The 12,862-nt window shown below is 34.3% G+C and overlaps 2 protein-coding genes across 2 annotated transcripts; one reads left to right on the top strand and one right to left on the bottom strand.

The window, feature by feature from the left end:
- The first annotated feature begins 224 nt into the window (after positions 1-224).
- LOC125876320 (fasciclin-like arabinogalactan protein 7) lies at positions 225-2,027 on the top strand. Its single transcript, XM_049557475.1, has 2 exons — positions 225-372; positions 1,045-2,027. Exon 2 carries the CDS (start codon positions 1,078-1,080, stop codon positions 1,870-1,872), a length of 795 nt encoding a protein of 264 aa, XP_049413432.1. The 5' UTR covers positions 225-372; positions 1,045-1,077; the 3' UTR covers positions 1,873-2,027.
- Positions 2,028-4,017: 1,990 nt separating this feature from the next.
- Positions 4,018-11,266, bottom strand: LOC125876103 (threonine--tRNA ligase, chloroplastic/mitochondrial 2). Its single transcript, XM_049557218.1, has 8 exons — positions 10,921-11,266; positions 10,187-10,333; positions 9,871-10,018; positions 7,934-8,187; positions 7,418-7,795; positions 5,157-5,465; positions 4,736-4,936; positions 4,018-4,422 (listed from the first exon to the last, which is right to left on the bottom strand). Exons 1-8 carry the CDS (start codon positions 11,233-11,235, stop codon positions 4,162-4,164), a joined length of 2,013 nt encoding a protein of 670 aa, XP_049413175.1. The 5' UTR covers positions 11,236-11,266; the 3' UTR covers positions 4,018-4,161.
- Between the last annotated feature and the right edge of the window lie 1,596 nt (positions 11,267-12,862).

A 12,862-nucleotide genomic window follows, 5' to 3' on the forward strand; every position in this document is an offset into this window, starting at 1 on the left:
CGGCACTACACAGAGGATGTAAATTGTACTAGTCAAACTCTATGCGACAAACTCGACTTAAAAGATATTAAGAAGATCGATTTTGAATCATTCATGTAGATAACCACCCTCCTAACCAACTGAGTCTTCCGAACAATACACTATCAAATTACTATATTATAAAATAATGTGGACAAGAAAACCCCCATAGTAATGATAGACGGAGGCAAAAGCTTTCATTTTCCTTATTTTGCCCTTTTCCCCCTTCACCAAATGCCACTGCAAATATTGTAAAATTTACACATTCTTTTTTCTTTAAATACTCTCTTTGTATACTAAACTCCATACCCTTTTGCTCTCAAGCCTTTTCTCTCTCAGCTTCTCTGTTTCAAGGTCTGTTTTTTCCCCTCATAATTAATCTTTGCATTTTCTCTTATAATATTTGTATTATTTTGTTCTTTTTAGTGTTTGTGTATGAGGGTAGTGAGATTATTTTGTGGGGGTGGGGGGGGTAGGGGGTGTGTATGACTGGATCTGGATCTGTGTTCTTGTTCTTGTTCAGTCAGCTTCATGTTCTGCATTGTTTTCCTCAAAAGATATTGAAAGCTGTAATTGACATTGTAACATCTAGAAGTTTCTTTTTCTTGGTATTTTTTTATTTTACTGTTATATCTGCTTAATTTTGTCTTGCATGTTTATCTGTATGAACAACTTCATTTAAGAATTTTCAAGAATTTAGTTGATGAGTTACAATTTTAAGTACTAATTAGTGGTCATTTTATACTCAAATTGTGTGCTAGCTCATTTTTTTCAAGAAGATTTTAGCATTGATTTTGTAGTGGTGAGGATGAAAATGTACCACTCAAAAAGGGAGATAAAAGTTGCCCTCAAGAAAATTCTGTAGTTGAAATGTTGAGATCTAACTAAAAGGGTGTCTAGATAAGATAATATTTTAGTAGCAATTCACTTGGATCAGTCCTGTTTTGGTTTAGTTTAAGCTAAAGATGCTAACTTTATGTCAATTTGGTTTGATTTTTGTTGACTTAATGGATCTTGAATTTGTAGGGGTGAGTGAGTGTATATCAGGACTAAGTGAAAATGGGCTACACCAGGGTTCTTATTGTTAGTAGTCTACTTCTAGTCTTCCAATTGTCAACTGTAGTCGCGAAAGGCAAAGCGATTGGATCTCCAATCATGGCTCCAGCACCAGCACCAGGTCCTGAATACACGAACCTAACGGACTTACTCTCCGTTGCAGGGCCTTTCCATACATTCCTTAACTACCTTGTATCGACAAAAGTCATCGAGACTTTCCAAGCCCAAGCTAACAACACAGAAGAAGGGATCACACTTTTTGTTCCCAAAGACTCAGCCTTTACCTCACTGAAAAAGCCCTCACTTTCCAATCTTACCTCAGAACAACTCAAGTCCCTTTGCCTTTTCCATGCATTGCCACATTACTATAGTCTAGCTGATTTCAAGAACCTTAGTGATGTTAGCCCTATTAATACCTTTGCTGGAGGAAACTTATACTCCTTGAACTTCACCGATGACTCTGGGACCGTTCACCTTAACTCAGGATGGTCTAGGACTAAAGTCAGCAGCGCTGTTCGCACCACTTATCCAGTTGCTGTTTATCAGGTGGACAAGGTACTTCTTCCTGAAGCCATATTCGGGACAGATTTACCACCAATGCCAGCTCCAGCTCCAGCACCAGTAACAGATATCGCCCCTACTGCTGATAGTCCAGCTGCTGATCAAACAGGCAAAGCTAGAGCACCAGCATCGCCTGATTCATCGTCACCATCAGCTTCTCACAAGATGATGAGCTGGGGCATTTTGAAACATTTGGTTTTGGCAATTGGTGGTGGATTCTTGATGTTTTTCTTGTAAGGAAATGATGTCTTATTCTGTTAAATTAATGTTGAACATCATGGTACATCTGTTTTTTCTGATTGGTTTTGATATACTCCATACATTGGGGATTTAGTATTGGTTACTTTACAATATTTTTGTATACATTCATGTATCATTTTCATTTTCTCATACTCCATATTCCATATTCTTTATCAACCTTTTTTCTATTCTTTTGTTTTATCATTGTGGAATTCTTTTTCCAAAGTGCAATCTTTTTAAGCTTTTCAATATTTATTCCATTGCTATGTTGCAACTTGCAAATGATGTCCCCTTATTTTTATGGCACATTGCATGATAACACATGGAAAAATATTGTATATGTTATTTATAGGGTGTATCTAGGCCGAGTTGGTTGAGGTTTTTCAAATATCAAACTAAACTAACTATGTCAGGTTTTAAAATCTATATCTTTAGATCAAACTAAACAAATAAAAGTCGATTTTTTCAATCTTGTTTTTCTTTTTGGATTTTCCAATTTTCTTGGATTATGCAAAAGAAATGAAGCATGTCAAAGAAGACAAATGAAATTCAACATACTCCCTCTTGGTCCAAAGTAAGTGTCGCTTTAAGAAATCAACAAGATATTAATGTTTTTTTTTCTTCAAACAATACCCTTAGTTTTAGTAATTGATTTATTTATTAAGTGTATCAAAATTGTAAATATCACTTATTTTGAGTCGGAGGAGATACAATTAGGAAAGAAGAGTTTGATGAGCAGCTCTTGATTAATGAATATTTGAAAGAGACAATTCTAAATACAGGAAACTTAAGTGTCCCAAATCAACAATTTTGAATTTATGTAGAGTCTTTGTTGACTAAAAATTGCGTAATTACAATTCCCAAGAATTTCTTACTATAAATAATGTTAATCTACTAGGTGAAATTAATTTTATGTCCGACCTCTTGAGAGAAAAGGACAAAGTGGTCCAAATAAAAAAAAAATAATTACGCTATAGTTTATTAAGCTATAATTATTAACTATTACTAGATGTTTTATAGAATTGAGTTGTAATGAAGAAAAAAATTACTTCTTTAATGCTTAGGGTTATAATTAGAAAAAATTACAAACATTAGTCTTGAATTTTATTTTTTTATGTAACACTTATTTTGAAATAATTTTATTGAGCTAACCTAATCGTTAAAAAGGAATGGAAAATACATAAAAGAGTAAATCATAGTATGTGATAACTAATATGTTAGATTATACAAATTGTGTATAAATATTACTTATACACTATAATATATGTATATACATAACCTAAATCTTAACACACAAATCACGATCTATTCCGTCAAATATTTTACAACTGGAATCACATGGACTCCAAGTAATCTACTAATTAATTCACGTGTCAACATTAATATCATTTTCATTTTAAATTATGTTGTGTTTCTCTTTTACACGATTCTTTATATCTTAACTAAGATATAATCTCTTTTCATTAAAGATTTACTCTACTAAGTGTTTGTAGTCTTTAAGAACAATTATTATTGAAAACAAAATGGACAGAAACAATTGATTTTGTCGTGAACTTTTATAATGACTAGTAATTTGAGATAACTAATTTTAAAAATCACGATAAATATTTTGAAATGGAGAGAGTAATAAAACAAAAGCGATAGTGAGCTGTGAGGAGTGTCATTGTATTTGACTATTTGTAGATCTTAACAAATTCATTTTTATGATTTATGAGATCTTACGTATAGGTCAACTAAAAAATCGAATAGATTATTTATCAACAAAGATACCAAATTCAACATGGAAGGCAATTTTTTTTTTCTTTCCTGTCAAAATTGAACAAGCTATAATTACCAATTTATCATACTAAAAAAATGTCAAAATCAAACTTAAAGATACCGAATCATACCAAATTAATTTGGTATGATATGATATACTTATGTTTAAAAAACGAAAATCAAAATTACCGAATCAATATTTCAAATACCATACCATACCATATCATATAATGTTCATCCCTACTAAAGGGTGATGTAGATAGTTTTCGCTAATACAAGCAATAATGAATGCTTCTACGGCACCTGTGACCTTAGGTCATACGGAGACAACTTTACTATTACTTCAAGGAGCCCTTCATAAGGTGAAAAGCACAAAATAAAAGATTCAATAAGAATTCATGTATTCCTTTATTTTTCCTCTCTATTTGCTCTGTGGTTCACAACTATGTTCAAAATCGTACATGAATGACTGACCTAATAATTAAGGAGACCCTACTCCCAAACATTTTCAATAAATCATTCTCTTGATCATAAGAATGTACGGTTTTCACTAGCAGTCTTTGTTCTGCTGATAAATTCATCAATGGACATGTTCCCTAACTCCCCCGCAAACCGAGATCGAACAGTTATAGTTTCTGTTTCTACCTCTTTGGGCCCAACTACAGCCATCAATGGGATCTTTTGCTTCTCTGCATTCCTAATGAGTTTTGGCAGACGCTCACCGCTGCAAACCTCGACCCGAATACCACCAGCTTTTAGTTTCTTGCCTACTTCATTGCAGTACTGGAGCTGTGAACATAATGCACTCATAAGTCAGTATGAGACACCATATATATATATATATATATATATATAAGCAGAAGCAAATTCACAGATTAAAATATAAAAGAAAATCATCATGAAGCCTTTTGCTACGCTTTTTACTTGATGAAAATGATATGGATCATGATCTGTACTGTACACTCAAATAGAAAAACCACAAATTATGTTAGAGGATGACTTCCAGGAGTTAGAATAGTGTAAGCATCTTTCGTCAGGGTAAAATACTAAACATGTATTTATGTAAATGGAGACAAGAATTAGTCAAATAAGTATTGATTACCTGTGCATCAGTAACTGGTAAAACTCGAGCTTGGATGGGAGAAAGCCAAAGTGGAAAATCACCAGCAAAATTCTCTATGAGAACACCAAAAAAGCGCTCCAAAGATCCAAGAACTGCTCTATGGATCATGATAGGTCGCTTCCTCTCTTGATTTGAATCAACATATGTAATGTCAAAGCGCTGGGGTAAATTGAAATCAACCTGTAGAAGCTCATGTGTCAATGAAGGATTTCAAAGAAGATAAGGAGCTTGGACAACGAAAATGAATAGAACAAACACTTTCAAGTTTGCGAGAGGTCAAGACTAAGGCAAACTTGATAAGAGTTTTGAAAACAGAGAGCAGAGGGGCCAAGAAGACAGAGGAGAGTGGTCCCATGGAGCCTACGGGCCAATGGAAAAGGAGACCAAAATCAAAACATGCCTGTATAGTTGAGCATTGCCACTTCCTTCCAAGAGCATCCTCAATTTTCAGATCAATCTTTGGACCATAGAAGGCCCCACCACCATCATCTATTTGATAGCTCCAACCTTTATCTTCTAAAGCATCCTTAAGTGCAAATGTTGCTTTTTCCCAAATCTCATCATCTCCAACAGCTTTTTCTGGCCTTGTTGAAAGGTTCACCTCATACTTGTCAAAACCAAATTGCTGTAATATTTCCTCGGTCAGATCTAAAACGCCCCTGATTTCATCTTTAATTTGATCCTCTAAACAGAAGATGTGTGCATCATCCTGCAAAATCAATATAGGGGGTATCAGATAACAGTAATGCAAGCTGCTACTACTTAAGAGTTCTGGATGAAAGAATCAACACTTGAAGCAGACATTTTATCTGAATTATCTCATACGATTCAATCTTTCTCGTCCTTTTCCGAGAGAGGACAAGCATACTACTAAGAAGACTGTACATTGCAATATGTTTTAATGATTATAATTATAAATGTGGAAACTAAAATCTCTTACAGAAGTGGAGAAGATAACAAAAAGGTAAAAATTAACAAGTTAACAACTCCCCACCACCACCTGCAATACAGGGCAAAAGAGTACTATATAAGTCTTTCACAAAAGGCTGAAGTATAACATAACGTAAGAGATCTAAGTTATGAAGGTTAAAAAGCTGAAACTCCACAGCATCACAAGCAATGCACTCTGTAAAATCCTTTTAACTTTCTAGGGGCTCCTCTTGGAAAGTCCTTGGTATGAATAGAGGAGGTAATGGGGGTTGGCTCCACAGTCAGATTGCAGAATTATGAACATTCCAGAAATTCTGGTTATATAGTTTTGGGGACAATGAGGAATGTCTGCATTGGGCATAATTCTCACGGAAGGTGTGACAAGCAACAAGCAGAAGGGGAAATATTTGGACCAAATTAAGTGCTGACCGGGAAAGATGGAAGGAACATTAAACAATAATGACCAAAAAAAAAAAGAACAGACAAAAAGAATATCAAAGTAATCTGGTCCTTAAGAGGACGGCTGAGTGATGGAGGCAAAGGAGTACAACAGTACAACCTAGAGATCTTAAGTTCCTATCCCAATTACAACACTCTAAAGTCTAATGTGATCTGCTCCAGCCACGGTGAGTAGGATTACTTGGCTTATGCATGTGGCCTTGTAGGCTGAAGCAGGCTGCCCCTGAATTAGTATAGGTGCAAGAAAAAGAAAACCAAAGTAATCTAAAGAAGTATCCGACTGTCCTCAATTATAGCAGGCACTACTTTTATGTGTACAGATTAGTGTGTGTTGTTTTCCTCTCTCCCTTCTCAGGCAGTTCTTTGCCTCTTGGTATATGATTTGCGGGAGATGGAACTTTTATGTTTCACATTATGTCACTAAAATTTCTTCTGGAAGAAATTTCTGGTCTTTCTGGTGTCATAAACACCACTCCTCCGGGATCTTGCAAGAAATTGAGGTTTGGGATCTAGAAGGGTTTGAGGTTGCTCATATTTTACAAGAGATGCTTACTTATAAATTGGATCATATTGGAGCTCGGCAGGACGTAATTGGTACTACGATCATTGGGTAAATAATACCTAATCCCGAAGATGCTCCAGAATCTTTTCGATTGCTCGTTCGAGAACTATGATCTTTAGCTCTGGAACTGAATCATTTTCTTTTTTCCCTTGGATGCCCAATGAAAAATTTACACAATAAAAAGAAACTAAAACCAATAAATGATTTGCAGTTTTCTTAATTGAGAAACTTTTCATGTCTACTGGAAAATACCAAATGTTTCAGCCAATAACAAAGATCAGATGTTGAGACTCAATGGTAAACTAAACCCCTAAAGAGAGAACATACTGATTTGTTCAACCACATTAGGTATGTTCTCTATGTCCCAGAGAACCCAAAGCAGACCAAGACAAAATCTAGCCCTCCAAGAGGAGAAAAAAGACCACTTATATCAACTACAGCAAGTATGTTTGTGCTCCACAACAATGGGCTTCTAGAAAATCCATCTTCATTTATTCATATTAATTGTTGCATAAGACATAGGTCATTGTGGTTAGTGGTTACTGCACAGGAAAACACAAATAAAATGCAAGACCCATTGTTACCACCCTTCATTCCTTCTCTTTCAGACAATTGATGCAATAACCGCTCCCTTTTAGGGATGATAGTTCTAATCAAGGATACAGATGTTGAGACTTGAGCTAAATAAAAAATTTATGCTTGGAACGTACCTGAGTAAAACCTCTTACACGGAAAAGCCCATGTAAGCTTCCAGATAACTCATACCTATACACTGTTCCCAACTCTGCAACTCTGATCGGAAAATCCCGATAAGAGTGTAACTGCCTCTTATAGATCAATACATGATAAGGGCAGTTCATTGGCCGTAGCTGAAAAAGCTCTTCCTCAATCTCCATCTGATCAAACATATTCTCTTTGTAGAAGTCCAGATGACCACTAATCTTCCAAAGATCTGCCTTCGCTACATGGGGAGTATAGAGCAAATCGTAGCCCCGCTCCATATGAATCTTTTTCCAAGTATCTTCTATTATGTGCCTAATGATAGCTCCCTTGGGATGCCAGAAGACTAAGCCTCCACCAGCTTCATCCTGCCAGTTTTACAATCAATTTTAGTTTCAATTCAAGCATATGCAACAACAAAAAAGAAGTTATTGAATTTCATTCCGTAAAAAAGGATATATATACATCATAAGTCTCATAAATGGGTTAATCAAAGAGATACCTGCCTGTATGGAGAAGAGATCAAGATCTTGGCCAATTCGCCGGTGATCACGCCGTTTAGCTTCTTCTTTGAAATGAAGGTATGCTTTTAATTGGTCCTCATTCTCCCATGCAGTGCCATAAATCCTTTGGAGCATTGGTTTCTTTACATCTCCTCTCCAGTAAGCACCAGCAACAGATTCAAGCTCAATAGCTTTTTTGTTAATCTTTCCTGTAGTTTCAACATGAGGTCCCGCACAAAGATCCCACCATTCATCACCTACGAAAGAAAGCATTTGACCATGAGAAAAAGCAAAATATACTTTGTTGTTAAAGCAATGGGTTTATGTGGATGTTTCTACAATCAGATCAAGTTCTGCAAAATACGAGATGAAGCTTTTGTGGGTGCTTTATAGTTTATAAACGATGGATATGCAAATGTTGTCTGAAGACCTACATTTTGTTGGATAATTTTAGCTAGAAAAGTCTAAGCTTAACCTTCTTTGTCCACCTCTAAGAAGTCTTAATCCCTTCTTCGATCGATCCTAATCTGTCAACTATATCTAAAATAATGCTGTAAAAATGATGTTCTAGAGAAGCAGCTGGTAAATTCTTTAAGTAAGTTCACCTATTCTACATTTTCTCAACATTTTCTGAAGCACTTTTTAGTTGAAAAGTATTTTAGAAACAATAATTGTTAGCACCAATAACAGCATGTAAGCTTGATTCTTGCACAGGAAGGACTAATGACTTGGATCTGGTACCACAAGGATTGAGACCAGATCCCAGAGAGTTGATTTGGCTGACTCTAATCTTACCGACTCATATTCTCACACCTCAGACCTCTGCAAAATTGTTAAAGCTTCCAGGGTGGGGTATAAGGCTTCAATGGCAAAGTTTTAGTAAGAGGTGGAAGTTCAGGAATATTAGAAGTAAGATTTTGCTACAAATCAACTATCTAGGGGTCCAGCCAGGTTCAAGTCATCTGGCGTCCAGGTGCAAGATTCAGTTTCCCTTTCTTTTTAGCACTAACATAATAATAACTTAACTTGCAGAACTCATTGTACTCTTACAATATCAGTATGGTACATTTTTCCATCTAAGCACTAGATTCAATTCGTGCATTATGACATAAAGTGAGCCAATATCTTTCTTAACAGCCTTTGTGATGGAACCCCGAAACTTCACTTACCTGTTCAGGGAACACTTCCCATGACATCAATTTGGCCCTCCACAACCGTAAGTTTCTATATCGAGAAATGAAATTCCCTCAAATTGAAAAATATTTGACTTGGTTACAAGTATAAGTGAATTTAGCACAGAACATAATGAAAAATAATACTTGACATGAAAATAATTTTAACCTGATGTTTTAGCAATATTAAGAAGTAACTATATAATTCAACAAAAGAATGATATATTCAGAACAACCTGCAGCAATAACTAGGGTGGGTACTGAGAATTCCACTGGAAACACTTTCAGGAAGGATGTAATTAGCAGCAAAGACCAAAAATTTTCCTCCACGAATTAGTCTAGCACTCTACCATATGATCATTTGTTAAATAACAATGACATCAAGACAGCTACTAAGTTAACGTCAACATGTATAATAGTAGATCCTCAAGACATAGATAAGGTTCATACACTCAAAATGCTCAAGTGGAATACCACAATCTTCTATTGAGATCAATCTGATGACGTAAGATACTCATTTCAACGAATCACCGGGTATAGTCCTGAAATATATAGGGTTTATGGTTCTCAAATTAACTCCCCATGATCATTCTCATTTATGAGTCATATACAATCATAAAGTAAAAGTTCATATCGTCTTAGTTAGAAAACATGTACAATATGCTAAAGTAATATTTTATATTCAAGTTCCCCAAACTTGTGGGATTACACTGAGTATGCTGTAGTAAGTTTCTCAAACTAAACAAAAGCAATTAATCAAAGTCTTACCAATATGATATATCGTAATTGGTTCCTCCTTTATGCTCTCTAAAATTTCTATCTTGTAAGGTTCATTGATAGACATTATTCTTCTCTGAGCTTCGTCCCGGCTAACTTCTTCTCTAACAAGAGGCAAGTTTCGGCTGATAATTCGATCCTAGAGAAAATTTAAGATGTAAATTCTCTAACCAAAAATCCAAGCTTCATTGACAAGATCAAACTATTTTTTAATTCTTCTTTTAAGGGGGTGAATCCTTGTGGGGAGGCAGAGGGACTACTAAGGAGTAACTTTCTAACAATCACTAAAAAGCACAAGTTAGCTTACCATTTCCTTCTTAATCCTCTTCAGGTCCCTGTCAGTCAAAGGCTCCATATCAAAATCATAATAAAAACCATTATCAATCCAGGGTCCAATTGTCACTTTTGCATTTGGGTAGAGTTTTTGGACTGCCATGGCCATAACATGAGCACACTGCAGCAAGAAACACATCAACCCACCCTCAGAATGGTAATTTATATTACTAAAATCTACTGGTCACATTTAAAATATAAAAACTCAGCATTCTACATAATGAACTAGTAAACACGCCAGTCCTCGCTAAAAACAAGCAACAGACAATACAAACCTCATCTCCAACAACATTAATAGAGTATCATAAAAGAAAAAAACTTCCCAAATCAACATTAGCTGGTTTCTTTCCATCTATTCTAACATTGGTATACAAAGTTACCTATGAAATTAGTCCACGTGCACACAAGCTGGCCTGGACACCACGTTTATATAAAAAAATCAAACTTCCCAAATCCAACAAATGTACAAGGAGAATACTTCAACACAATAAATGTCTTTGGGCGCAAGAACATTAGCTTTCTGTAATCTAGAAAACAGTATAAAAACAGCATTTTGAGTGATATTAAAATGAGCAACAATTTACTAAGCATTACTAATTTCTGTAATCAACCCACTTAATATTTTCAAATTTAACGAGAATAAAACTGGAAACAATTCAATTTCATCAATACCCATAAACCATCCCAATTTCCCAATATTAACATTACCGTATGGCGAATTCGAAGGAGCCCATCGGATGACTCGTTAGTTGGGAGAACAATTTTCTCATTTGGGGCAGGAGCTTCTTGTAGGGCGGCGGAAGCATGGGTAGAGAAAGAACTACGACGTCTTGGCAACTTGTACCTAGTAGTTTTGTTGTTGTACTTGCAGGGTTCAAGAACAAAAAGAATACGATATTGTCGAATTGGGAAGGAAGAAAAGGGGTTTTTGAGAGGAGAAAGGGATTTATAGGAGGAAGTGAAGAGAGAGCGTGAAGATAGTGATAACGCCATTGTTTTCCCCAGAGCGCCAACGTACTTCATTTGAGCTGCTGCTTTTGGGTAATGATCTTGCTGTGGTCGTGATTTCTGTGGTGGAGCTTTTGTTTCCTCATATTTCACTTGGGCGGTTCAAATTGAGAATTTATATATGCTTACATCAGCTATTTGTATATCGTATATAAAAAAAATTCATAATAAATTATTTATTTGTATATTGGTGAGCAAAATATATAGATAGAGTTTTGAAAATTTCATATATGTATAAATACAAAATTTGTATATATTTATCTTGTTTGTATATTCGCAAGTGAAATATACGAACCACATCATCCATTTGTATATACTTATCATGTTTGTAACGGACAAATGAAATATACAAACGGCAACCTACATAGCAAACAACATGGGAGAGCTACGTGGAACCGAGGGGGGTCACCCGAACCCCCTCGCGAAAAAATTACATTGTATATATAAGGTCAAATTTTAGTTTTATGGGTATATTAATTAAAATGAACCCCCTCAATACTAAAGAGAAGGATAGTAGAATGGTCAAGGGGTTCAAGTTTCGCCTGGAAGGACTGAGTTCAAATCTCATTAGGCGCAATGGTTCAATGTGAAGCTTTATCCTTTTTATTTTTCATTATTTTCTTTTTATGTTATTTATTTATTTTTTTTCAATTTGTCTTTGTTTAAATTTATTAGCCACATTTTTTGTAAATTTTTCTTTTAGATTCATTATGTTTCTACATAGTTCTCTTTATGTGTACTAAGTTGAAGAAACGATAAATTTTTATTAAATTTTAAATTCAGTTAGAAAAAATATTTATATATAATAAAGTAAATTAATTTAACCGAACGAAGAAATATTAAAATTGTGAATAGTTTTTTAAACAAAATCTATTTAATTTAATTTTTTTATTTAATTTCATTGTATTTTTTTCAATTTTATTCTACGGAGATGAAAATTAAACTAATCTTATTTGATTTATTGATCATTTGTTTTTTTACAAATGACTAACCTAGTAAATTAAATTAATTGAACTAAAAAAAAAAGATGATGTCATTTATTTATTTTCTAAATATGTCAATTTTTATCCCTTTAAAAAATCTTGGTGATTTTTATAGTAACATAGATTGAAAGGGCACTAATTCTGAATTTTTTTAATAAAAAAAATCAAAATAAAATAAAACATGACAAAACTTAAAGAAAAAAAGAGCACAAGAATTTGAAAAAAAAAACTCGATGGAGCAGGGTAAAAAGTAAGAAGAACCTAAACGCAACATAACAAAACAAGTTAAATTTAGCGAGTTAAGATTAATATTTTTCTTTCCCATCTCACGTATTTATTACTTTATACTTCAAACCCCTTAGCGAACATCCTGGCTCCACCACTGGCAAACAAAACTATAATTATTGAGCGCAATTACCAAAAATATTGTTATAGAGTCTTATTATGTTTAGTATCATTTTTATTTCTAAAATTTACTCTTCATTTAATGGGGTCTTATGTGGTGGCACAAATTTAAAATAGTAACAAAAAAAAGTGTGATTGCAAAGGAAAAAGTTTTCTAAAACTTTTTTAGGGAAATAGTAATTATTATTTAGTGTTTGATAAGTAAATAAAAAATTATTATTCAAAAGTATTTATACGTATCATTTAATAAAATA

This window comes from Solanum stenotomum, chromosome 9, assembly GCF_019186545.1.
Source record: "Solanum stenotomum isolate F172 chromosome 9, ASM1918654v1, whole genome shotgun sequence".
NCBI classification, from domain to species: Eukaryota; Viridiplantae; Streptophyta; class Magnoliopsida; order Solanales; family Solanaceae; genus Solanum; species Solanum stenotomum.